At 45.5% G+C, this 27,157-nt stretch overlaps 1 protein-coding gene across 1 annotated transcript in view; it reads left to right on the top strand.

Annotated features, from left to right (window-relative positions):
* Positions 1 to 27,157, top strand: part of NFKB2 (nuclear factor kappa B subunit 2) — an 83,186-nt gene that overhangs the window by 40,998 nt on the left and 15,031 nt on the right. Inside the window, exons 6-12 of the mRNA XM_081006379.1 lie at positions 8,832 to 8,907; positions 9,230 to 9,270; positions 10,314 to 10,412; positions 15,649 to 15,800; positions 21,400 to 21,506; positions 24,457 to 24,615; positions 26,403 to 26,507. Of these exons, the coding sequence (XP_080862505.1) occupies positions 8,832 to 8,907; positions 9,230 to 9,270; positions 10,314 to 10,412; positions 15,649 to 15,800; positions 21,400 to 21,506; positions 24,457 to 24,615; positions 26,403 to 26,507 (739 nt within the window). The remainder of the gene's footprint in view (positions 1 to 8,831; positions 8,908 to 9,229; positions 9,271 to 10,313; positions 10,413 to 15,648; positions 15,801 to 21,399; positions 21,507 to 24,456; positions 24,616 to 26,402; positions 26,508 to 27,157) is intronic.

Below are 27,157 nucleotides of genomic sequence, written 5' to 3' on the forward strand. Positions count from 1 at the left end.
TTTCTCCGGCGATTGACTAATTTGCGACCAACACTAACGTGGGGAGGAAAATGATTTCGAAATGAGAATTTAATTTGATTAGGGGTTCTGCTAAAACTTCAGGGCTGCCAATTCCAGACTTTTGAGAACTGTGTAAATGTGTTTTTTCCCCAGAGTTTGGGGGTATGGGGGGAATTAGAGTGGTAGAAGAAGTAACATTTGACATCATTGCCCCTTCCTCATATTCTGGTGAGGAATTTGCTTCCTCCTTACTTTGAATTATGCATACATAATTCCTGGATTACTGGAATGTACCGTATTTTTTGCTCTATAAGACTCACTTTTTCCCTCCTAAAAAGTAAGGGGAAATGTGTGTGCATCTTATGGAGCGAATGCAGGCTGCGCAGCTATCCCAGAAGCCAGAACAGCAAGAGGGATTGCTGCTTTCACTGCGCAGTGATCCCTCTTGCTGTTCTGGCTTCTGAGATTCAGAATATTTTTTTTCTTGTTTTCCTCCTCCAAAAACTAGGTGCGTGCGTCTTGTAGTCTGGTGCGTTTTATAGAGCGAAAAATACGGTAACTTCCTCCTTTTTCTCCCTATGCAGTCTCCTTCTCCTCCTGGGGTGTGGCTGTCCTCTCTTGCCAGCTACACTCTGAATTTCCTCTGGCACGCTGCTCCTGCTCTCCCTGTTCTTTCCCTCAGTGTCTCTCCTGCAACAACACCCTTCCCTGTGACTGGCTGAATAAAACCACTTAACAAGGGATAACTGCCAAAATGGGCTTGTGACCACTTGGTAAGGTGTCCCTCTGTGCTGCCTCACCTTTTCTGGGGAATATTTCCTGTAAAATCTCTCCAGGCTGGTTAGCCCAGCTTACCCCACCCGCCTGCTAGGACCTACTAATTCCTGACCTGCAAAAGTGTGGGTGGGGGAGATAGTAAAAAGGGGGGGGGAGGGGAGCCATAGGCAGAAGTCCGTCCCCCCCCCCCACAAATGATATATAAATCTTAGGAAATAAAATAGCATGATGGCTTTAAAAGGTCCATTAGGTCCAGTCGTGGCTGACTCTGGGGTTGCGGCGTTCATCTCACTATTGGTCGAGGGAGCCGGCGTACAGCTTCCGGGTCATGTGGCCAGCATGACTAAGCCACTTCCGGCGAACCAGAGCAGCGCACGGAAACACCGTTTACCTTCCCACTGGAGTGGTACCTATTTATTTACTTGGACTCTGATGTGCTTTCGAACTGCTAGGTTGGCAGGAGCAGGGACCGAGCAATGGGAGCTCACCCCGTCGCTGGGATTCAAACTGCCAACCTCCAATCAGCGAGCCCTAGGCTCTGTGGTTTAACCCACAGCGCCACCTGCGTCCCTGCCTTTAAAAGAGGATTAGACAAATTCACAGAGGCTAAGGCTATCCATGATTACTGGCAGTGTGCTTTTAATACCAGTTGCTAGAGATCATGAGAGGGAAGCGGCTTTTATGCATTTATGAGTAAAGCTGCATAGGACTGCCCTCTTCAAAAGGTTAGCTAAATGTTTAGAATTTACCCAGAGCAGAGGAAGTCTGATGTCACAACAAGCTATTTCCCTGGTTTTGCTTTTGGGCAAACAAGTTCAAGTTCGATCTTTCGGACTTATGCTTTTTTTTTTTTTTGGCCAAAATAAACAATTTGGAATTAGAAAGCATGTTGTTGTTGTTTAGTTGTTTAGTCGTGTCCGACTCTTTGTGACCCCATGGACCAGAGCACGCCAGGCACTTCTGTCCTCCACTGCCTCCCGCAGTTTGGTCAGACTCATGCTGGTAGCTTTGAGAACACTGTCCAACCATCTCGTCCTCTGTCGTCCCCTTCTCCTTGTGCCCTCCATCTTTCCCAACATCAGAGTCTTTTCCAGGGAGTCTTCTCTTCTCATGAGGTGGCCAAAGTATTGGAGTCTCAGCTTCACAATCTGTCTTTCCAGTGAGCACTCAGGGCTGATTTCCTTAAGAATGGTTAGGTTTGATCTTCTTGCAGTCCACAGGACTCTCAAGAGTCTCCTCCAGCACCAGAATTCAAAAGCATCAATTCTTCGGCGATCAGCCTTCTTTATGGTCCAGCTCTCACTTCCACCCATCACTACTGGGAAAACCATAGCTTTAACTATACGGACCTTTGTTGGCAGGGTGATGTCTCTACTTTTTAAGATGCTGTCTAGGTTTGTCCTTGCTTTTCTCCCAAGAAGCAGGCGTCTTTTAATTTCGTGGCTGCTGTCACCATCTGCAGTGATCATGGAGCCCAAGAAAGTAAAATCTCTCACTGCCTCCATTTCTTCCCCTTCTATTTGCCAGGAGGTGATGGGGGCATAGTTGTTATTAAAGACGAACATACTCCTCCTGACCCTTCCTCAATCAACTCTTCCCAGAACCTGAGTTTTGTTTAGTTTCACAAGCCATGCGCCTCCACCTCCTCGTCACAGGCAGGCTCTCTCGCTGTCTTGCCTTCCCAGAACTTCAGTTGCGAAAAGTGCTCTCCAGGACTCCACATAGGAGTCCCATTTTCAGTAACAGCACCACTGAGTCCTCGAAAAAGAAGTACCTCTGAGCACGTGCAGAGTGTGACTTCCCGTTCCCACTGAATAAGGGCCGCCTCCTGCCTCTTCAGTACACTTTAGAATTCAGGAGCAGGATTGTTAACATTACAGTACAGCCCACGATCCTTTCCCTCCAGAACATACATACATTTAATTTCTACACTGCTCTTCACTCGGGGATCACAGTATAAAAACACAAAAATAGACAACATAGTAACAAACAAAATACCCCCCAAGTTTAATAATAATAATAATAATAATAGCTCATACCCCGCCCATCTGGCTGAGTTTCCCCAGCCACTCTGGGCGGCTTCCAATCAAGTGTTAAAAACAATACAGCATTAAATATTAAAAACTTCCCTAAACAGGGCTGCCTTCAGATGTCTTTTAAAGAGAAGATAACTGCTTATTTCCTTCACATCTGAAGGGAGGACGTTCCACAGGGCGGGCGCCACTACCGAGAAGGCCCTCTGTCTGGTTCCTTGTAACCTCACTTATGCAATGAGGGAACCGCCAGAAGGTTCTCGGTGCTGGATCTCAGTGTCTGGGCTGAACGATGGGGGTGGAGACACGCCTTCAGGTATACAGGACCGAGGCCGTTTAGGGCTTTAAAGGTCAGCACCAACACTTTGAATTGTGCTCGGAAACGTACTGGGAGCCAATGCAGATCTCTCAGGACCGGTGCTATGTGGTCTCGGAGGCCACTCCCAGTCACCAGTCTAGCATTCTGGATTAATTGCAGTTTCCGGGTCACCTTCAAAGGTAGCCCCACATAGAGCGCATTGCAGTAGTCCAAGTGGGAGATAACTAGAGCATGCACCACTCTGGCAAGACAGTCTGCGGGCTGGTAGGGTCTCATCCTGCGTACCAGATGGAGCTGATAAACAGCTGCCCTGGACACAGAATTAACCTGTGCCTCCATGGACAACTGTGAGTCTAAAATGACTCCCAGGCTGCGCACCTGGTCCTTCAGGGGCACAGTTACCCCATTCAGGCCCAGGGAGTCCCCCACACCCGCCCGCCCCCTGTCCCCCAAAAACAGTATTTCTGTCTTGTAAGGATTCAATCTCAATCTGTTAGCCGCCATCCATCCTCCAACCGCCTCCAGGCACTCAAATAGTGAGGCCCCCAGATAGTTAAATGCCAAAGGCCTGATTACAGAGGAAAGTTATTGCCCGGCACCTAAAGATATGTAGTGAAGGTGCTAGGGAGCCACCACAGAAAAGGCCATTTCTTATGTTGCCACCCTCCAGGCTTCTTGTGGAGGACACACACACACACACACACACACACGGGTTGGGAGCCTGAATGGCGCCTCTCTGGAGGCCTCACCCTGGGCAAAAAACCCACTCGTTCTTCCCACCCCACCCCGTATCTATTGCACTGGTTTAAGTCTTTATGGGTCAAAAATCAGGACTTTGAATTGGGCGCAGAAACTGATCAGCAGCTCAGCTTTGCGCCTCTTCCGCGTTTCGTTTGCAAGCGGCCTTTGCGCCTCCCGCCTGGCGAGGGCGCGCGCGGGAGCGCGGAGCGTGCTTTCCGTTGCCCGGGCAACTAGTCCCCGCCCCTTCAGAGCGGCGGTCAGCTGATTGCTAAGAACCCTCGAGGGGGGGAAGGGAGGGAGGAAGGGCGTGGCTTATCCCAGGGAGGGGGACACCCAGAGGACTCCGGACTGGACGCGACGCCGAGCCTCGGAGGGTCTCTGCCCCGAAGGTAAGCGGCTCTAAGGGTCTCCAGGCCAGTTCCCCTATCTCCAAGCCCACCGTCCTTCCTCTGCCGGTGGAAAGTGAGCGTGCGTGTGGATCTCCCTGCTTCATTAGTGCTTTAATTGCATTGCAGGTGGGGTTGGACTAGATGATCCCTTGGGCACCCCCTATTCCGACGGGTCTTTTTTAAATGCCCACAAACTGGAAGGCTAGGGGGAGGGGTGGGGTGGGGGCCCTGGGCTTGGATCCACTCCTAGGGGAGCACTTTTGTTCTCTTGCTGCGGAGTTTCTGCTGTCCCGAAATGCCCCGTCGGGGGTGGCATTTTCTCCTGAGTGGGAGAAAATCGCAGGGGTTCCCCCCCCTTACTCGGGAGCAAGGGAAGGTGAAGGCCCCGAGTGGCCTGCCAGGGAGGCGATCGCTCGCTTTGTCTTTCCCTCGGCAGACGCGCAAAGCGCCGTCGGGGCGCCTGGCTGCGCGCCCAGGGCGCAGAGCGCACGTGTGGATATTCCGGGGTTTCTGGAGCGCGGGCGGAGCGGGTAGAGTCGGGTCGGCGGGGCCGGGCCAAGTCCGTCGGGAAGAGTAAGCAAAGCCAGCCCCTCCCTCTCTCCTTCCGACTCGGCTGGGCTTCTAGGGACTTTCCATCGGCGTTTCCTCGCCCGCCCAGTTTCCGCCGGAGGCTCTTTCGGCAGCAGAGGCGGTGCTCGCTCGTCTCCTCTTGCCTTCCTCGGGCTCTCCGTTTTCTTTCGCAGGAAGCCCTGAACTCCGGGACTGCTGCTGCCGCCGCCTCGACCGGCCATGGATTGCGACGGCTACCCCGCGGTGAGTCGCCCACAAAGGGGTCCCTCTGGGCTCATCTTGTTCGGTGGGGTGGGAGGGCGTGGAAATTCCCCCACTTCCCCGCCCTATTTCCCAGGTTGAGCCATATGCAAAAAAACCGGGGCCGCTTGGCTTCCCTGCAGCTCCCCTTCCGGCTTCTAGTCTCCAGAGGTTAACATTGCCGATGAGTAAAGGGCAGCATACTCATTTTTTTTTTTTAATAATTTTTATTAAAGTTTCAATCAGAAATTAAACAACAAAGAAAGAAAAAAAAACATCAAAAAAGATACACAAATACACAATACAAATCTCAAAAAGGAAATAAAAAAAACAGAAAAAACAAGAATCAACAATAAAAAACACACATAACAATTAAAAACAATATCTCTTTTCCATTTCCGTTTTTAAATTTACTTATTTTCTGGACTTCCTCATACCTCCCTCTTTTGTATTCCAATCCAAATTGTTTGTCCAGCAATTTCTTTTCCACTTTTTAAATCCCAATCTTTAATTTTAATATAGTATTGAAATATATAACTTCAACTTCTTTAAACCTAATCTTTAGTCTTAATGTAATATAATGTAACATTAAAATTTTACCTCTTAATTGTCAAATTTCCATTTCATTAAACGTCTTTAATCCTAATATTTAGTCTTAGTCTGTTGTAAACCTTAACCTGTACAGCTGGAAACCGCTTATTTTCAGTCCAACATCACTCTAACATTCTTTAATTTTGCAATGTTTCTGAAGATAGTCTTTGTATTTTTTCTCATTTTGGGAGACAGAAAAACCCCAGATCTCTCTTTGTTTTTTATTTGTTTTGTGTGCCCAAGACAAACGCAGCTCCTTGTCCTGGATAGATAGTGGCCATGAGTCCCTTTCTAGTGAAAAAAAAACAGAATATAAGTATTATAATAATATGCAAGAAGATGAAAATGGCCGAGTGATAGAACTAGTCAGTACTTTTTTTGCTGGGGGTACTTGGTACACAGTACCAACAACCCCCCCCCCTTTCCCCAAATGTTAAAAGTGTGGCACTTACTATAACAGCTTCATGGTGAGTGCCAATACCAATTTTTTCTTTTTTAAACCCCCCCCCCCGCACTGGAACTACTTAAGCCACAAGGAATAAAACAATCCAGTACCAGTTTCAATTGTAAGCCACTTTGAGGTATTGTTACAATCAAGCAGTATTATTACAATCAAGCCTTTTCTGTGGTGGCTCCCTGATTGTGGAATGCTTTCCCCAGAGAGGCTCGCCTGGCGCCATCACTACATACAGTAAGGCACCAGCCAGAAACATTCCTCTTTACCCAGGCTTACGACTATTAAATAATCTATGGCCTGTGAAAGTGTGTGTGGAGACAAACTGTTATTATGTTGACTATTTTACGATTAGGCTGTCTTACGTCAGTAGGCTATTTATTACGTTTTTATCATTGATGCTCTGTAATGTGTTTTTAATGGGATCTTTTGATAAAGGGTGGTATTATAAATTGAAGAAAGAATAATAAATTAATATTGTGAAAGCAGTCGTAAGACTGTGCTCCTATTTGCCTAAAGAGCCTGTCCACAGAAGAGACTACCTGCTGTGTCTTTGGAGGGAGGTAAAACCAAAGTCTGTGCTAGAGGCTGCTCTGTCTTTTCCCTAAGCAGCGAAGGAGAGTGCCCTTTGCACCTAGCCATAAGGCACTGTTTTGCCTCTTTCCAGTTGGGAGGCATGATCACACCTGCTTTTCCTGAAACTCGGTAGGGTAGGTGATTTTTTAAAAACGTCCTGAAGCTCTCCTGAGGCATTCCAAATTGGTATTTGTGGGGGTGGTGCCACCTCTCCCCTCCACCTCTTGTCTTCCCATGGCAGGAAGCCCTGAAGAGTGTTAACATGCTTTATTCAAAAATTTCTGTTTCTGGAGCAGGTGGGAACCCTAATTGTACAGGATTCCGTCTCCTGGGTCTGGTAATAGAGGCTCCATTTAGCTATCGAATACCCTTAGCAAATGGTTTAAAGCTTGCCTGTGCACCGGGCTGTCTTGAGTTTATGTATTTCATACAGTGAGGGGGGGAAAGTATTTGATCCCCTGCTAAATTTGCCCGTTTGCCCCTCTGGCGAAGAAATGACCAGTCCATAATTTTAATGGTAGGTTTATTGTAGCTGTGAGAGACAGAACAACAACAGGAAGGACCCCGCCCCCCCCCAGAAAGCCAGAAGACAAAAGTCAGAGATTGATGTGCATTATAATAATGAGTGAAATAAGTATTTGATCCCTTTGCAAAAGATGACTTAGTACTTGGTGGCAAAACCCTTGTTGGCAATTTCAGAGGCCAGACGTTTCTTGTAGGTGGCCACCAGGTTTGCACACATCTCAGGAGGTATTTTGTCCCACTCCTCTTTGTAGATCCTCTCCAAGTCAGTAAGATTTTGAGGCCGATGTGTAGCTACTCCAACCTTCAGCTCCCTCCACAGATTTTCAATGGGATTAAGGTCAGGAGACTGGCTAGGCCACTCCAGGACCTTAATGTGCTTCTGCTTGAGCCACTCCTTTGTTGCCTTGGCCATGTGTTTTGGGTCATAGTCATGCTGGAATACACATCCTTGACCCATTTTCAATGCCCTGGCTGAGGGAAGGAGGTGCTCACCCAAGATTTGACGATACATGGTCCCATCCATCGTCCCTTCGATGCGGTGAGGGTGTCCTGTCCCTTTAGCAGAAAAACACTCCCGAAGTATAATATGTCCCCCTCCATGTTTGATGGTGGGGATGGTGTTCTTGGGGTCGTAGGCAGCATTCCTCCTCCTCCAAACACGGCGAGTTGAGTTGATGCCAAAGAGCTCGATTTTGGTCTCATCCGACCACAACACTTTCACCCAGTTCTCTGGGTCATTCAGATGTGCGTTGGCAAACTGCAGACAGGCCTGTACATGTGCTGTCTTGAGCAAAGGGACCTTGCCGGCTCTGCAAGATCTCAGTCCTTCACGATGTAGTGTGTTACCAACTGTTTTCATGGTGACTATGGTCCCAGCTGGCCTGAGATCATTGACAAGCTCCGCCCGCGTAGTTCTGGGCTGCTTCATCACTGTTCTCATGATCGTTGCAACTCCACGAGATGAGATCTTGCATGGAGCCCCAGACCGAGGGAGGTTGACAGTTATTTTGTGTTTCTTCCATTTGCGAATTATTGCACCAGCTGTTGTCACCTTCTCACCAAGCTGCTTGGCAATAGTCTTGTAGCCCAGTCCAGCCGTGTGCAGGTCTACAATCTTATCCCTGACATCCTTGGACAGCTCTTTGGTCTTGGTCATGGTGGCTACTTTGGAATCTGCTGGACTGATTGCTTCTGTTGACAGGTGTCTTTTGTACAGGTACTGTAACGAGCTGGGATTGCAGGTAAGACCTCTCCCTTACAGCAGGTGCTTCCAATCTTAGCTCGTTACATACAGTGAAGATACCAGGTAGCCTGACATCTGGCTGGTTGATAGGGGATCAAATACTTATTTCACTCATTATAATGCACATCAATCTCTGACTTTTGTCTTCTGGGTTTCTGGGGGAGTTTTCCTGTTGTTATTCTGTCTCTCACATCTACAATAAACCTACCATTAAAATTATGGGCTGGTCATTTCTTCATCAGAGGGCAAACGGGCAAATTTAGCAGGGGATCAAATACTTTCCCACCCCCTCACTGTAATTCTGTGGCCTTTCTGTCACACTTGTGCCAAATGTGTCGTAAGATTTCTGTCTTGTCCCCTATTCTGTTTGCAGTGCTTGGACGGGATAGAATACGACGATTTCCAGTTTGGCCCTCATTTGATTGAGCATAAGGATCTCATGGAAACTGGTAATGGATGCTTTTGGGAGTTTATATGTGCTTCGGGGAATGATAAATGACAAGGGAGGGGAAGTTTCAGTTGAGCTTGTGCATATTGTGTTATGGCTATAAACTGTTGCTCAACCGTCGGTGCTTCTCAAACTTGGGTCCCCAGCTGTTGAGACTACAGCTCCTATCACCCCTGACCTCTGGTCCTGCTAGCTAGGGATGATGGGAGTTGTAGTCCAACAACACTTGGGGACCGAAGTTTGAGAAACACTGGCTTAACGGAATTGCATGTGGATGTGTATACATTGGTCCAATCAGGATATTTTCTTTTTTATATCCACAGTTGAAGGCCCGTTCCTCACTATAATTGAGCAGCCAAAGCAGGTATGGATGTAATCATTTGTCACTGAGCTGAGCTTTTTTTAATAATATTTTTTATTACTTTTAACATATAAATTATAAAATGTGCCACAAAACTTATCACTTATACAATCTTTTTAGACTTCTATCAGCACCTCTGATGATCCACCGTTTTAACCACTTCTTATGCATTTCTTAACTTTATATTGCCTTTACATCTCTTAACAAATCATCCTCCCCCTTGTCCATTTTTACAATACTTCTAATAATACTCCTCACAAAACTTCTTGCAACCCTACAAACGTCGTCTGTTCTTCACAATTACTTTTCAAATAGTCCGTAAATTTACTCCAGTCTTCCGTGAATTTCTGGTCTCGCCGGTTTCGAATCCTTCCTGTTAGTTTATCTAATTCTGCATAGTCCATTAACTTCATCCTCCATTCTTCAATCATCGGTAACTCTTCTTGCTTCCATTTTTGGGCCAATAATATTCTTGCTGCTGTTATTGCATATAAAAAGAGCTTACATTCCTTTCTATTTATGTCACTCTCCACAATGCCCAATAGAAATGCTTCTGGTTTCTTTATAAATGTATATTTCAACATTTTTTTCAACTCATTATATATCATCTCCCAGAAGCATTTCACCTTTTTCCCTCTTTTTCTTTACATTTCCAACATTTATTACTGACTTTATACATTTTCGCTAACTTGACAGGTGTAATATACCATCTATACATCATTTTCATCACATTTTCTTTTAGGGCACTGCATTCAGTAAATTTTAAACCTACCTTCCATAATTTCACCCAATCACTCAGCTGTATATTATACCCAAAATCTTTGGCCCAGTGAATCATAACCGACTTAACCTCTTCGTCCTTCAAATGCCATTCAAGCAGCAATTTATACATTTTAGACAAAATTTGTACATCATTACTTAATATGTCACTGAACTGAGTTGCCCCAGCTATGTATATGCTGTTGCAAGCACACTTTCCCCAACGGCTTGGTTTGGTGTAACTGGTCATGTAATGGGATGTCTTTGTTTTCCTTTGTCTTCCGCAGCGAGGTTTCCGGTTCCGATATGGCTGTGAAGGTCCCTCGCATGGTGGGCTTCCTGGAGCATCTAGTGAGAAGGGGCATAAGACTTACCCCACAGTTAAGGTGAGCATCAGATAGTTTTTTAAAAAAATGTATATTCTTCATTGCAAGATAAAAAGTACATAAGAGTAAGATAAGACACAAAAAGAAGAAATGATACCCATGTAGAAAGCAGAACAACAACAAAATTGTATACATTACCCCCCCCAAAACATTGTGGTTAACCAGACCTTAACCTAATACTGTACAGTATTTATAAAATGAATTTGAAATACTGTTGAATTTGTACATGGCAAGTCTCCGTTTGTATGCAACTTGTTCATGTGTAGCGAGTTTGGACATATATTCAGTCCAGTCGTTGAAGGGAGCTGCTTTATTTTCCCCAGTTTGTCAATATCTGTCTTTTTGCCGTAGGGCACAGAGAGTCCATTCATATTGTGCCCTTTTGTTAGATTCAGTGTATTGAAATATAGCCCAGCTAAATATTGATTAAACTATCTGAAGGTGAGTGCATCAGATAGTTTAATCAGTATTTGGTTATATCTGAACATCTTTAAATGATTTTTTTTTTTTTAAGAACACCCATACTCTCATGGGCCACTGGTATTCCCACTTAGGATAACCTTTTTGACTAGCAGATGGACATCTGTTGCTTTGGGAAGAGTACAAAGTGCCAATGAAATACTTTGTTTGCAGTCTTCATCCACCTGCACTTTAGGACACACTTTGCAACATTATACCTGGCAGGTGTTGTGAAAATATCACCTTGCTCTTGTTGGCTGAGGTGCTTAGTTGCTTAGGGATCAAAGATGTTTTGCCGTCCAGCTCCTCTGAAGGAATGGAGCATTTTCATTTAGCTTGAATAAGGGTGGATTTGATTTAAATCACTAGTCAGTAAGACTTGATTTAAATCATTTTATTACAGAAAGAGTCGTTCTTGCTGGTATAATCTTCATATTTACAACCAGATGGAGGTTTCATTTTTGGAATTCTCAGAGTAGTTTTTACAGTTATATAAAAATAAACTGATTTGGTTATACTATTAGAAATACACAGACAGATAATTATGAAATTATTGTGAGGTTTAATAAGTTAACTGTTTATATTTGGACAACTTTTCTGCTGTACTTTATTGGAAGGAGAAAAACAATCATTTACTTAAAAACAATTAAAACAATTTATTTAACTAAAACAATAACATTATAGCATATGTATCCATGTTTGTTAACTGATGAGGTTAAACAAATTTTAAAAAAAAACTTAGACAGAGTTTTAGCACACATGAAAAACTTAAAACAAATCCTTATTTCCTGATGAATAGCCTTTGGACTGTGGTGTAACTTAAATAGAAAACTATATTTAGAACGATTTTTCCTCCAAATGCATTTTATTTTAAAAATCCAATTAAAATTTAAAAAATCCGATTTTAAAAAAATCTGGTGTGTTTTTTTTTTAATTTAAAAAATCATTGATTTTAATCAATGGAATTAAACATTGGGGGCAGGTTGAGTCACTGGGAATAAGTTGTGAAGAGACCCCAGAGGCAAAGAGTGTAGAGCGGATGGGTTGAGTCATCTGACGGGAAGGCTTTTAGTGGAGGGTGAGGTTTGAGGAAGAAGGAAGAGGAGGTGGAGAATTGGGGGAAGAAGGGACTTAATTAGAAGGCATTCAAACTTCATAGTACTTAATATCAGGAATGTCTGTGTGCCATGAAGGAAGCGAGCGCTGGAGAGGCTGACGATTGCTCAGTTTCCCTTCAGCTGTGCAAAGCAGGCAAGGACATGAAAAGCAAGGATGTGAGGCAGTGCTGGATTTACATATTGCAGCCCAGGGCCTCATAACCTAGTGGGGCCTTGGTCTCTTGCCATTTTTTGTGGGGGAAGGAAGGCAGAGTTTACTCTCTAGGCTAGGCATAGGCAAACTCGGCCCTCCAGATGTTTTGGGACTACAGCTCCCACCATCCCTAGTTAACAGGGCCAGTGGTCAAGGTTGATGGGAATTGTAGTCTCAAAACATCTGGAGGGCCGAGTTTGCCTATGCCTGACTAGGCCCAGTTGCTTTTGTTGTTGTTTAGTCGTTTAGTCGTGTCCGACTCTTCGTAACCCCATGGACCAGAGCACGCCAGGCACTCCTGTCTTCCACTGCCTCCCGCAGTTTGGTCAAACTCATGTTCGTAGCTTCGAGAACACTGTCCAACCATCTCGTCCTCTGTCGTCCCCTTCTCCTTGTGCCCTCCATCTTTCCCAACGTCAGGGTCTTCTCCAGGGAGTCTTCTCTTCTCATGAGGTGGCCAAAGTCTTGGAGCCTCAGCTTCAGGATCTGTCCTTCCAGTGAGCACTCAGGGCTGATTTCCTTCAGAATGGATCGGTTTGATCTTCTTGCAGTCCATGGAACAGTAAAAAAGAGAACAAGATTTCGTTTCTTATGATCAGGTGCTGTTGAGTTTGGGCCTCCCAAAGTCTCCTAGCCAAAGGCATCCAGTTGCCTTAATCTGGGCCTGATGTGAGGGAACAAAAAGGTGGCAGAGGCCAGGAAGATGGTGAAAGTAGCACAAGGCCAAACAGCACAGGGGCTGCGAGTAAGAGGAGCTGCACCTTACTATTGGGAAGGAAATTGGCAGGTCATGGCGTCCTGAAGGACTAGTGACTGGGCCGATGTACTGAGTCGAGACCTGCTGTCCTCCTGGCGCTGATGGAAGTTGTATTTGAGCAACCCCAACCAGCGCAGCTGGAGGGCCAGGATCAGCCCAAGACCATTGGGTGCCTGAGGTGGACCGCAAAATGGCGGCTGCTCTCCCCCGCGAGGGAAGAAGGTGTGGGTGAAGTTCTACCTCAGGAACAAGGGGAGGGGGAAATAAAGATCTGCATTGGGAACAAAGGTGGAAGCAGAACAGCAGTGTTTCTTAATGGCATGAGGTGGCACAGTGGGTGCTGCCAGTTGCAGGATTGCAGCGTTGCAAAGGGGCAGCAGATACCTAGAAGCGGCAAATAGCTGTGGGATTGAATTTCAGGTAAATAGCCAATTTTGTTTTATTTTTTAGCTTCAGGCTTGTCAATTGGAGTTTCCTTGGGCTGGTGTACCTGAGTGGTCCGTTTTAGGATGCATTGCTAAACGAAGGTGTTAATGATTTTCCACAGCTCCGCCTGGTTTTTCTCAGAACTTTGTTGCTGCAGCAGCCTTTATTTTGCGGGGCAATTTTCCCCAAGTATTACTGGATGGGGAAAAAATAAACACTTGCGATAGATAGGAGTTAAAGCTCTTGTTCAACATTAGTGTGGTGAAATCGATTTCAGATGTTAAAAAGAAGTAAACAACCATTCCCTATCTACTTTGTCTAATCCACTCTTCTGCCTTCCTTTTAACATTTGTCTAACCCCTTCTTTATAAGTAAACTATTTTATCTTTTTTCTAGTTTTTCAGTTCTGTGCGGTTACTAGAGCTGCAGGGAGTGCTCATATTGTTGAGACACCATTGATTGGTGACATTATTATTTACTCTATAACTCCTGAGTGCATTGGCTTTTTGATGGCTACTTAAAGTGTACAGATTCATTTTGTGTAAGGTTGCGTATGTTGGGATCTGTGGCAGCAGAAAGAAAAGCTGACTGTAGTCTTTGGAGATAATTTGTACTACGTTTGTGTGAGGCCCATCCCTTTTAGACCCCAAAAAAAAAGGGAGTCCCGTTTCAGGTGTACACAAAGTACAGTCAGGCTTTGTTGTGAAGAAACCCAAATCTTGCACCAGCGGTTTTTTCTTTGTAATAACAGAAAATGAATTACTTTGGCTACAATTGTAATTGTATTGCGATGAGGCTACATTTTAATATTTCAGTATTTTAATGTTGTATTTTAATTTTGTTTTTAAGTTGTAATCATTCAACTTGTTTTTATTATTGCTTGTTAGCTGCCCTGAGCCCGGCCTTGGCTGGGGAGGGCGGGGTATAAATAAAAATTATTATTATTATTATTATTACAATTGTATTGCATACCTTATTTTATCTGCATCTGGCTGCAATCTGCATTTTAAAATTCAAACTTTTAACATTTAATAATTTAAAATGGTGATTGTGAAATCTGGCACCCTTTAGAGGTGACTCTTAAAGTTTACACCAGACTAGTAAACTTACTGATTCAGGGCCCTGTCCTGAAATTTTTACTGAGTGCTTTGTTGGGTAGTTGATGGTTGCTTTCGAGAAGCTATGCCTTGAAAATGGCTTTGTGCTAGGTAAATCATGGCTGTGTTCTGGCATAATGCTAAACTGTGGCTTAGATTACAAGAATGAGCCTACCATCTTCCCTGACTTGGGCGCTGTCCCTCTCTGTGAGGAGATTGGAACCTTCCACTTTGGATTAATCATAGCATAGCATGTTGTCTGAGCCCTAAACCAATTGATCTTAACTGTGGCTAGCAAAAACGACCCAGCTTCATAAACCGTGGCTTGAAGTTGCCCTTCCTCTGCTATCTGTGGTGAAGATTTAACTACCGTATTTTTTGCTGTATAAGACTCACTTTTTCCCACCTAAAAAGTAAGGGGAAATGTGTGCGCGTCTTATGGAGCGAATGCAGGCTGCGCAGCTATCCCAGAAGCCAGAACAGCAAGAGGGATTGCTGCTTTCACTGTGCAGCAATCCCTCTTGCTGTTCTGGCTTCTGAGATTCAGAATATTTTTTTTCTTGTTTTCCTCCTCCAAAAACTAGGTGCATCATGTGGTCTGGTGCGCCTTATAGAGCGAAAAATACGGTAGTTATTTCTACCGTCCTACCTTGTGTTGCGTCCGCTTCATGTTGCGTCTTTTCGCGTTATGTCCCGCGGCAACCTGGAAATACCAGAAAAGGTTACTTCCGGGTTTTGCCGCTTGCGCCTGCGCAGAGGTGCTAAATTGCGCTGTGTGCCTGCGCAGATGCAGCGTTTCGAGTTGTGGGTATTTCACGTTACGGACGGGGCTCCGGAACGGATCCCGTCCATAACACGAGGTACCGCTGTATTTGGATGAAGCAGCAGGTCGCAGTTAAAAAATAAAATAAAATGGAAGCTTCCACATTCCTTGCAGCTGTGTTGAAGGAGGCTGGCAGGGGATTGGGGTGGGAATGTACGAGCCCAGGTTGAGGCGAAGTCCATTTTCACAATGCGAAACTGTGGGCTTACTCTGGTTTCAAATTAACCCAGTAATAATTGCTGATGGGAATTCTGGGAAGAAAAACTGATCCATAGGCCTAAAAGCATGTGTTACAAAGAATTGTCCTCTCTCTGGCTGGACTCTAATCACTTGGACTTCCGTGTTCTTCTTTTTCATTGCCAGATCTCCAATTATTTCGGGATGGCTAGGATAGAAGTGGACCTGGTGACTCACACTGACCCTCCGCAGGTGCACGCCCACAGCCTCGTGGGAAAGCAGTGCAACGAAGCCGGCAATTGCATTGTAACTGTGGGCCCCAAGGACATGACAGCACAGTACGTATGAGCTGGCGGGTGGGGAGTTGTCGATAGCAATGCTTTTTTGTAAAATTCTGATTTTGTAAAAAGCAGAATTCTGACTATATTTTTGTTTCTGTCGAGCTAGAGCTAAGCGTTTCTTGAAAGAAATGGCACTTAACTCACAATCCAGAGGTACCTTGGGTCTTGAACGTAATCCGTTCTGAAAGACCGTTTGTGTTCCGAAACGTTAGAAAACCAAGGTGCAAAACAAATCAGCAAATTCAATTGAGAAAATTGAAAAATACACAGCAGAAGCTGTTCAACTTCCGAGGTGTGTTTGAAAATGGAAGCATTTACTGTATTTTTCGCTCTATAGGATGCACCCGACCATAGGACGCACCTTGTTTTAGAGGGGGAGAACAAGAGAAAAAAATTCTCCCCCTCTTTGCCCAGCACCCCTTCAATGAAGCGGCAGGAGGTGCTGCACAGAGAGGGGGAGAATTATTTTTTTCTTGTTCTCCCCCTCTAAAACAAGGTGCATTCAGTCGCCTTCAGGCAGCTACCTTGGAAACCTGGAGAGCGCACCGACCCCTCTCGCTCTCTAGGCTTCAGTGAAGGCAACCCGAAGCCTCCGAAGCACGGCGGGAGTTCCTGCTGCTCTCCGGAGGCTTCGGGTTCCTTTCAACCTGCTCTTTGGGGCTGGCCGGGGGAAGTCCACCGCCATCCCCAAAGAGCAGGTCCGGGAGCAGCAGAAAGGCGCGCAGCCTTCCCGCTGCTCCGTGAGCTTCTTGGGGCTGCCGGGGAAGCCCGGGTCCCCCCCCCCAGCCCCAAAGAGCCCCGGGAGAGACTGCGCGCGGCTATGGCTTCTTGAGCCCCGCGCAGCCTCTCCCGGCTGGAGAGGTTGCGCGCGGCTAAAGAGGAAGCCAAGACAGTGAGCGGGATCCATCCCGCTCGCTGTCTTGACTTCTGCCATAGCGGTGCGCAACCTCTCTGGCAGGGAGAGGCTGCGCGTGGCTATGGCAATACCCCCACCTCCCGCAAAAGCCCACAGGAGCCGCGCGCACTTTAAGGAGCGCATGGCTCCTGTGGGCTTTTCTACGAGGGGGAGAAGGGACTGACTGGCCGCATCAGGCCCTTCTCCCTCCTGAGGAAAAGCCCGCAAGAGCCGCGCGGAGCTTGTGTGCGGCTTTTGGGGGCTTTTCCTGCCTGCCTCCCCCCTGCCTCCGCTCCATAAGACAGACACACATTTCCCCTTACTTTTTAGGAGGGGAAAAGTGCGTCTTATGGAGCGAAAAATACAGTACTTCTGGGTTTTCGGTGTTCGGGTTCCAAAATGTTTGTCAACAGAGATGTTCGAGAACTGAGGTACCACTGTACAGCTGGATATTGTAGGCTGGCCAAATATTGCACACTTAACCAATTAGTTAGGAATTTTGGAACAGTCATTTATTGCAGTATAAAATATTGAGAGCATTTCCTCTTCCTGGACTTAGCTGGCGGTTGAACTGGCAACTTCTAGACCACAGCATGCTCTCAGAACCAGATGGCTGAGCCTTATGTCGCCATTAGGCTCTGATGTCTTAATTAGTTTTCTTATTTTTTGTTGCACTTTATTTTATTGTAAGATAAATTTGATGAGTTTAATGCAAGCATAAAACAGAATTGTTCTTTCTCAGAGGAGGAGGATATGCTGTGAAGAGTAAGTTTGCCCATCTGTTTCTGGAGGCAAGTCTAGCTGACCATCACATCTCCACAATTCCACTGATTAAGAATCCTTTCCTAATTCGTAACTGACTTTTGTCAGGAGGGTAGAGTGTTTTTTTGGCTCTAGAGCTACAGTGGTGCCTCGCAAGACGAAAATAATCCGTTCCGCGAGTCTCTTCGTCTAGCGGTTTTTTCGTCTTGCGAAGCAACCCTATTAGCGGATTAGCGCTATTAGCGGTTTAGCGGCTATTAAAGGCTTAGCGGCTTAGCGGCTAAAAGGCTATTGGTGGCTTAGCGGCTTAGAAAAAGGGGGGGGAAAGCGAAAAAAATCGCAAGACTCGCAAGACATTTTCGTCTTGCGAAGCAAGCCCATAGGGAAATTCGTCTTGCGAAGCGCATTGAAAAACAGAAAACCCTTTCGTCTAGTGGGCTTTTCGTCTTACGAGGCATTCGTCTTGCGGGGCACCACTGTATTGGCCTTATTTTTGTTCTTCAGATTCCCCCCCCTTGCTCCCCCAGACTCGGACGGGTGCCTTTCTTTTCCTTTCCTGTGGGAAAATATATTGTTGAAATGCAAAGAGTAGGAGTTAGGAAGTTAGGAAGCTAACTCTTCTAGGTGATAACTTCATTGTAATGACTATACATTGTCCAAACTCTTCATATTCAAAGAGAACTTTACTTAAATTAACTGAAAAGAATGTATTCACAACCTCATGCTTATTCACTTTGTTCCTTATAGAGAGCTTCTGCATAGGTTTCTCCTTAGTAACATTTAGGGATCTTCCTCTGTCTGTTTCACTTCGGACAGATCAGACTGACACAACATTGTCCTCAGCGGTATCCTGAGAAGTCTCTCAGCAGCCATTCTCCACACGCAGAAAGCAGTTAAAAATGACAGTTGCTGGAATAACAGTCACAACACAATAGAATGCCTGTCTCGTGTGACTCACAGCCAGCCAATCACACAAAAGCTACTGCAAAACCCCATGTTAAAACTACACAGTAATTTAACATAAGTAAACATTCCCATTTCAGGAATTAAATCATCATCCTTAACAGAGGTGTGGGGGAAGGAGACGAGGAAGAGGACTTTGCACTTGGTGGCACTACCCCATTGAGAATGTATTTGGTGTTGAGCCCATGTAAATAATGCCTTCAAAGCATCCATAAATCAAATTATTTCCTTCAGTCAAGTCTGGATTGAGGCCTTTGTCTAGGCAGATCAATCATCCATGGCATTTTTCAGTGTCCTGGGTTTAATCTTCAGCATGTCCACGTCTTGCCTTTGAATCATGCCCAGCACTTGCTCAACAGTGCACAGATTTCCTGTGTGGAAACGTTACTCTGTTTGAACTCTTGTCTCTCTTGAACCTGTTTGCATGAGTCCCATTAAGCACCTGACCTTTGGCTCTGTTTGGCTGGCTCATGGAGGGCTTTGTCTGCGAGTAAGCTAAGTTTGTGTGTGTGTGTGTGTGTGTGTGTGTGTTATTGAGGAGCTACACTGTGAGCCTTGTCAATGGGTGGAAGACTCCCATCCCATATTGTTTTGTGTTTATTTCACTTTCTTCCACTGCTAATTTTCTAAAATTCCCTCAGGTGCCAGAATTCACCATGAACACCTTGCTTGTTCTCTTATAATGGCACCTGAGAGGTGCCAGAACTGAGTTTTGTAAATGAATTGGTTGGCTGCTACTGGGAAAGTCTCCTTGTTCTTCCACCCATTAATGACTTCAGCTTTTCTTTCCTTTTTTTTAAAAAAATAATATTTATTAAAATTTCACAAGAAAAAAAACCACATTAATGAAGAAAAATTAACAATAAAAAGAAAAAATACAAAGTAAAAAAGGAAAAAACAATTAAAAACAATTTCATCTTTTCCTCACTTCTTTTACATTTACTTGTTTCCCGGACCTCCTCTTACCTCCCTCTTTTGTATTCTAATTAAATATGTTAATCCAACAATTCCTTTCCCTCCTTTTTAATCCTAATCTTTAATCTTGATATAATATAACTTTAAATTTTAGATTTTACATATTAAAACCAATTTTTCCATATTCTTTTAGCCTGTACAGCTAGAAACCCCTTAACTTCAATCCAACATCATTCTAACATTCATTAATTTTGCAATATTTCTGTAAATAGTCTTTGAATTTCTTCCAGTCTTCTTCCACCGACTCTTCTCCCTGGTCACGGATTCTGCCAGACATTTCCGCCAATTCCATGTATTCCATCATTTTCATCTGCCATTCCTCCAGTGTGGGTAGATCTTGTGTCTTCCAATACTTTGCTGACTTCAGCTTTTCTAGACTGGTGCAGGATACGGCCTCGCAGCAGAATCAACACTGCAGCCCCCTTGCTGTTGTTTTCAATCCTTATTGCCTGCCAACGCAGCAGGGCATCTCCCTTCCTTGTCCGGAGGAAGAGAAGGAGGGCCTTCCTCGGTTCTTTATATTTTCTTAATGAATGCCTAACCGCTTCCTTCCCTCAGAATAAGGCAGAGAGGAGGGGAAGAGGCACTGCTCCTCTGCTGCCATGTTGGCAGTAGTGAACATTAAAAATAGAAGAAGGCTGAGTCGAGTGGCAGATGAGGAGGGGCCTCATTTTGCTCATTTTCCGAGCACAATTCAAAGTGTTGGTGTTGACCTTTAAAGCCCTAAATGGCCTCGGCCCAGTATACCTGAAGGAGCGTCTCCACCCCCATCGTTCTGCCCGGACCCTGAGGTCCAGCTCCGAGGGCCTTCTGGCGGTTCCCTCACTGCGAGAAGCCAAGTTACAGGGAACCAGGCAGAGGGCCTTCTCGGTGGTGGCGCCCGCCCTGTGGAACGCCCTCCCACCAGATGTCAAAGAGATAAACAACTACCAGACTTTTAGAAAACATCTGAAGGCAGCCCTGTTCAGGGAAGTTTTTAATATGTGACATTTTGATGTGTTTTTAATCTTTTTATGATTATGATTATTATTGAACTGGACTTGACTGGGAGGTGGCTTTGTCCCCTTAGTGATGAAGACAGGACGGTCAAAAACCCTTGCTCCAGAGATTGATAGGTGGGGTCACCTTTCCCAGGACCTTGTCCTAATGTTGAGGAGAATGAATGTTCAATACTCTAGTCATGGCAGCCCAGTGGGTAAATTTTGCTGTTTCTTCCGATCATTTAGCTAGCTGCTGATGCTCTAAAATAGATAGGTTCATGGGTTCTAGTCGGATCTTGATGTCAATATTGTTTATTCAAATCCAGCAAAAAACACACACAAAAACCCCACAAAATCCGAACTTGAAATGGAGATTTGACCAGGTAGATGTTTACTTGCACTGTTGGTTTTCACTGCACAGTAGGCCTACAGAATTTAGAGCAAGCAAAGTACAGTACGCTGTAGCTTCTTCCATTTCTTTTAGAAGAGCAAAAGAGAAAAGCTGATGCATTTTAGATTTCATTGCGGTTAATTGATGCTACATGCACAACAGCATGGCCGCCTCTTGTTTATTTGTCATGCCTCTTTATTAACACAGGAGAGCTCCCATTGCTTTCTCCCAGTTCCTGCCAACCTAGCAGTTTGAAAGCATACCAGTGTGAGTAGATAAATAGGTACCACTGCGACGGGAAGGTAAACGGCATTTCCATGGGCTGTGGCACTCGTCACGGTGTTCCATGCACCAGAAGCGGTTTAGTCCTGCTCGCTACATGACCCGGAAAAGCTTTCTGCGGACAAATGCTGGCTCCTTTACCTTTTACCTTTTATTAACATGGGAAGTTAAATAAGTTGTTTTTATTCTGACCTCTTGTTATCTGTGCTTTTTGTCTTCCATTAAATATTTTCAAGACATGTTCAGCCCCAGTAGTGGTGACTGGGATCTCCTGCTCTTGTTCTTGAGTGCATCGCTGCCCAACTAGGCACTTTCGCTGATATGAGGTGTTGATTTGTCCTTTCTCAGATTTAACAACCTGGGTGTGCTCCATGTGACCAAGAAAAACATGATGGAGGTCATCCGGGACAAGCTGAAGAAGCAGAAGTTGCGAACCAGAGTGCAGTCTCTGACAGGTGACCTTGAACTGGGAAGGAAACATCTGGGGAGTGGTTTGCTAGGAACTGTCTGCCCCTCTACCTGTTAAACTATTTGGGGGGTGTGTGTGTGTTGAGGTTCTGTAACTGATTTGGAGTACAGTGGTACCTCAGGTTACATACGCTTCAGGTTACTTACGCTTCAGGTTACAGACTCCGCTAACCCAGAAATAGTGGTTCAGGTTAAGAACTTTGCTTCAGGATGAGAACAGAAATCGTGCTCCGGCGGCATGGCAGCAGCAGGAGGCCCCATTAGCTAAAGTGGTGCTTCAGGTTAAGAACAGTTTCAGGTTAAGAACGGACCACCGGAACGAATTAAGTACTTAACCCAAGGTACCACTGTACTGGATCAGTCTCAGTTCACTCTGGGACTAGAGGAGCAAGATTCATACCACGTTTCTCACTTGAAATGTGCAACAAGTCAATTGGTGTAACGTGTTAGCATGGCAGACAGTGGTTAAGTATGAATGAAAAAGAGTTACTTGCCATTGACAAGAAGCTTCACACAATTTTCCTCTTAATAGCATTCTTAGTTTACAAAACATGACTGAGGTTTTGGATGTGCCTGGCTTCTCCAAGACAGCAGTCATAGAATTAGAATTGTAGAGTTGGAAGGGACCCTGTGGGTCATCTAGTCCAACCCCTTGCAATGCAGGAATATGCTGCTATCCCTTACGGGGATAGAACCTGCAACCTTGGTGTTACCAGCGCCACACTCTAACCAACCGAGCTATCTAGGTGACAATGAGTCTACGCACCTGACTTTAAAGGATTTTGGGTTTCCATGCAGAACTGTGCCTCTGAGCGTGTGTAGAAGGCATTGCCCTCTATAGAGTGGCCGCAATCTGATCCTTCCCACTACGTCTGGAAAGGGAAGGAAGGCCCTTTAACTCAAAATCACCCCTTTCTGGGGTATGGGGGGGCTTGAAATCTGGTATACCTAATAGGGGCAAGGTACAGGAAAGGGGAGGGATGCGGGTGGCACTGTGAGTTAACCCACAGAGCCTAGGGCTTGCTGATCAGAAGGTTGGCGGTTCAAATCCCCGCGTTGGGGTGAGCTCCTGTTGTTCGGTCCCAGCTTCTGCCCACCTAGCAGTTCGAAAGCACACCAGTTCAAGTAGATAGCTAGGTACCGCTCCGGCGGGAAGGTAAACGGCATTTCCGTGCGCTGCTCTGGTTCACCAGAAGTGGCTTAGTCATGCTGGCCACATGACCCGGAAGCTGTACGCTGGCTCTCTCGACCAGTAAAGCGAGATGAGCGCCGCAACCCCAGAGTCGGTCACGACTGGACCTAATGGTCTGGGGTCCCTTTACCTTTACCTGTACAGGAAAGGGGAAGACTGAAATTAGGGAGAGGAGTGTGGTGAATGGGCAGAACAGAACAGGGTTGAGAACAGAACACAGCATGCGAGAGGAATGGCTTGCTGGAGCTTAGCATGAGCTTCCCTTTCTATTGCCAGGCCCTTGGGCTTGAAACCTGGGAACAAACATCGCATTCGAGCTTGTGTAATGTTCCTTTCTTCTTCGCTTTCTGTCAGATTGCCCCTTAAAATAGGGGCCGGCATTGAAGTATGACTTTCTAGAAGCTGGGCTCTTCAGTGGCCCTAGTGGGAGCTTTGTGCTTCCAGTAGAAGACTCACTTACATGGGTTTGATTAAAATGGGACAACTTGTTCATGCGTTTTTCCAGGAAGAAGGGCGTAATGGTCCGAAAGCAGTTCAGGACCGCGCTTGCTGTAGCCCCCAAGGTTTTGTTTGAGACATCAGAAGCTATTATGAGGGGTTGACTGACATAACTTTCTAACCAACTCAATTCCGCTTTTCTCAGTATGCCTGGTATAATGTGGACCTTTATGTCTTTTCTATATAATTTGTAAACTAGTTTCCTGCACAGTTATCAACCCAGTAAAGGTGCAGGAGCCCAGAAATTCTGGGTTCGGATCTTTGCCTCTGCTGTAAACTTTGTAGGTGCCTTTGGGCCAGTTGCAATTTCTTGACCTTGGATCTCCAACCTGTAATTTGGAGATCGTGATTCTGACCTCTCTTATGCGCAGTTACTGCAAGGATTATATGGAGCACTTCAAAAACTCAAGGCACTATGCAGATGTTAGGTAATTGGCTTTCCGTTTGCCGACGACAAGGACACACTTCAACCCCCATCCTGCCACATGGGAGCCACTTCCAAGAAGCCATGTGTTTTAGTAGAGTGTGGGGAAAGCCCACCGGGGTTCCCCAGGGGTAGGAGAGAACATACAGTAATTACTGCAGGAGTCTTAGCGCCATGTAGATCCAAAATAATTTCTCTCCCAGCTGTTGGTTCATATGGTAGGCGGAGATTGTATACATGACATGCGTTTGCAAATCATTGAGAGCATCCTGCCTCATTAATAGTTACTCTGATAGCAAGAGTAGGGCTGGGTGATAGAGTGACATATCGCCCAAAACCTGTTTGAAGTCCATATTGTGATATCTGTTTTGTAATTTTTGACCTGGCAATATATCACAAGTCATGATGTGTGTGTGTGTGCTATTCAAAAATATGGGAAAAACTGAAGCCAGCCCAATGCCTCTGCATAGCTCCATCCTTATTTCTGACATTGTGATATATCAGTATATCACAATGTTTAGTTGGTGATGTATTGTGATGTTTAATACCAGATATCACCTGGCCCTAAGCAAGAGGACCATTAAGCATATCTTTCAAAAAAAACTTTGGTGCCCAGGCTGGACAGATCCCATCATCACAGATGGCATCAAAGGCAGCCCATACAGGAGGGATGGGGTACTTGTTGTCCTTCAGAGACATTATGAGATGACCTCTTGCCTTTGGTAGGGAAGGGTACACTCTGACGTGGGGTACAGGATCCCCGGGTTTGTGGATGTAGTAGCCCTTGTTTGCCAGGTGTATAATTCAGCATCTACTTTGGCAGAATCTGAAGAAGAGGAGATTGAGCAAGAGGCTAAGGAGCTGAAGAAAACAATGGACCTCAGCATTGTCCGGCTGCGATTCAGTGCCTACCTTCGTGACAGCAGTGGGAACTTCAGCCTGGCGCTGAAGCCGGTTATCTCGGACCCTATCCATGACAGCAGTAAGTCTTCTCTCTTGGTCCGTAGACTGACCTCAGTTGGGGTTTCACCCTTGTTTGGAGGAGAGCCATGGAGCAAGCATTTGCCACTGTGTCTACTGCTTGGCCAGGTTTTGAACATCGGCATCTGGTTAGCCACAGTATGGTCCAAACCACAGAGCTTCTTGGGCTTGCCGATCGGGAGGTCGGCGGTTCAAATCCCCGTGACGAATTGAGCTCCTATCGTTCTGTCCCAGCTCCTGCCAACCTAGCATTTGAAAGCACGCCAGAGCAAGTAGATAAATAGGTACTGCTGTGGTGGGAAGGTAAACGGCGTTTCTGTGCACTCTGGTTTCCATCACGGTGTCCCGTTGCATCAGAAGTGGTTTAGTCATGCTGGCCACATGACTCAGAAAGCTGTCTGTGGACAAACGCCGGGTCCCTTGGCCTGAAGCAAGATGAGTGCTGCATCCGCATAGTTGCCCTTGACTGGACTTACCGTATTTTTCGTCCTATAGGGCGCACCGGCCCATAGGACGCACCTCGTTTTTTTTGGGGGGGGGGAATGAATAAAAAAAAAATATTCCCCCCCCCCGCTGCGGCTGCCGCCCCAAGCCTTGCGCACCCAAGCCTTGTGCTTTGATTTAAAATGCATCTCTGGGTTATTTGTTGGGCATAGGAATTTGTTCAATTTTTTTTTCAAAATATAGTATGGCCCAACACATGGTCTGAGGGACGGTGGACCGGCCCACGGCTAAAACAGGTTGCTAAGAATTTATGTTTAATTACGGTTTAAATCAAAGCACACATTCTGCTAATGTAAAAACACCAGGCAGGTCCCACAAATAACCCAGAGATGCATTTTAAATAACAGGACACATTCTACTCATGTAAAAAAACACTGATTCCCAGACCGTCCGTGGGCTGGAATGAGAAGGCAATTGGGCCGCATCTGGCCCACGGGCCTTAGGTTGCCTACCCCTGCTTAACGCTCTTAAAAATTACAATAAATAATTACTAAACCGTTAGTAATAAAAAAAAGAACAGCAAGTCACAATGCGTAAAATGCCACAATACATACAAAACCATGTAAAAGGGTCAAACAAAGGCACACAACTTATCACGTTGTTGTTGTTTTTAATCCCGGAACTCCTGTCTTCAGTGTGTGCCCCATCTCTGATATTGGGAAGACCACCACAGCTGCATTTAGGCCTCAAGGTTGACACATCTGTTGAGAGGAGTATGCCATCCTTCTCCCCAGGGCCTGATTGTTGATATTTTGGGTCTTACAGACTTTGTAGAACACTAATTTCAAGTTCACATTTGTGCTGGAGAGCTTACAAGCTCAGGTAGGGCGCGGGGAACTAGGCTGTATGGGAGACACCACAAACTATGGCCACCAGGTGGCAAGTAGTAGCCATAAACCACTTCCTGTCTGAGCGTGTAGTGGGGCCTTCTACCAAGATCTCCTTGCATTGCACAGAACGTGGAAGAGAGTTGAATCTCTCTCTGCACCACATTTTGGAGATCCCTCCTCCTCCTCAGTCTCCATAGCTTCGCACAAATGGAAAGACTGACACATTCCTTCTGGGTGCATGGCTAGAGTACATGAGAGGGGTGGGTTGATGGTAATCGCAAAAAATAATGGGCTGCCGAGGCTAGCCAAAATTGTGAACCTCTAGGCGCACATTTGGCTTGAAATAATGTGGCTCTCGTATGGAGTCCCTTTTCTTACATTTGTACTCATGATTACATACAAAAAAGCTGCCTGGATCTCAGTTACACAGCTCTGCCTTTTCCTTGCTCTTCAGAATCTCCCGGGGCTTCCAACCTGAAGATCTCAAGAATGGACAAGACAGCTGGCTCCGTGCGAGGCGGGGATGAAGTTTACCTGCTGTGTGATAAAGTCCAGAAAGGTGAGCGCTTATTCCCCTTATTTTCTTATCTTTCATTTGTTGATGTTTTTGGGGGAGTGGCATCAGAGGTCTTGAACATTAGGAAGCATCAGACGGGGTTGCCAACAAGGTGACTTGAGATCTTTTCTGGGCACCCAGGAAGCCACTGCCTCCTTGGTCGTGAGATTATGAGGATGGTTTCTCTCGGAAGATTTTCCAAGAGCAGTGGCACACTTATTATTTCATATCTGCATGCTTTTGAAGGCTCGGATTGATTCTGCTGGATCTCACTTTTACTCAGATCCATTGGGAAAGAAGCCTGTGCACATGGTCCTTTTCTGTGGGCTGGGCTGGGGGGTGTTGATCTGGAGGAACAGAAGTGACCAGAAAAGGATGTCCTCACAACATCTGTTCAAAAATCCATATGTGCCCACAGGCTTTAAAAGCTTGGAGGTACCCTATCCAATTATGCCTGTGAGTCTTAAGAGCTTGATTCCTTGTACTCCTGTTAAACATTCTTCAGAAATCTGGATGGAGACCAAATTCTGACCCGGTTGTATTGGTTTCTTCATTGTTCTCAAGACTCCTTCACTTGGCTAGGATTTTCCAAATACAGATATATATATATATATATATATATATATATATATATATATATATATATATTTGTT

The sequence above is a fragment of the Podarcis pityusensis genome (assembly GCF_964106645.2).
Source record: "Podarcis pityusensis genome assembly, chromosome: 5".
NCBI classification, from domain to species: domain Eukaryota; kingdom Metazoa; phylum Chordata; class Lepidosauria; order Squamata; family Lacertidae; genus Podarcis; species Podarcis pityusensis.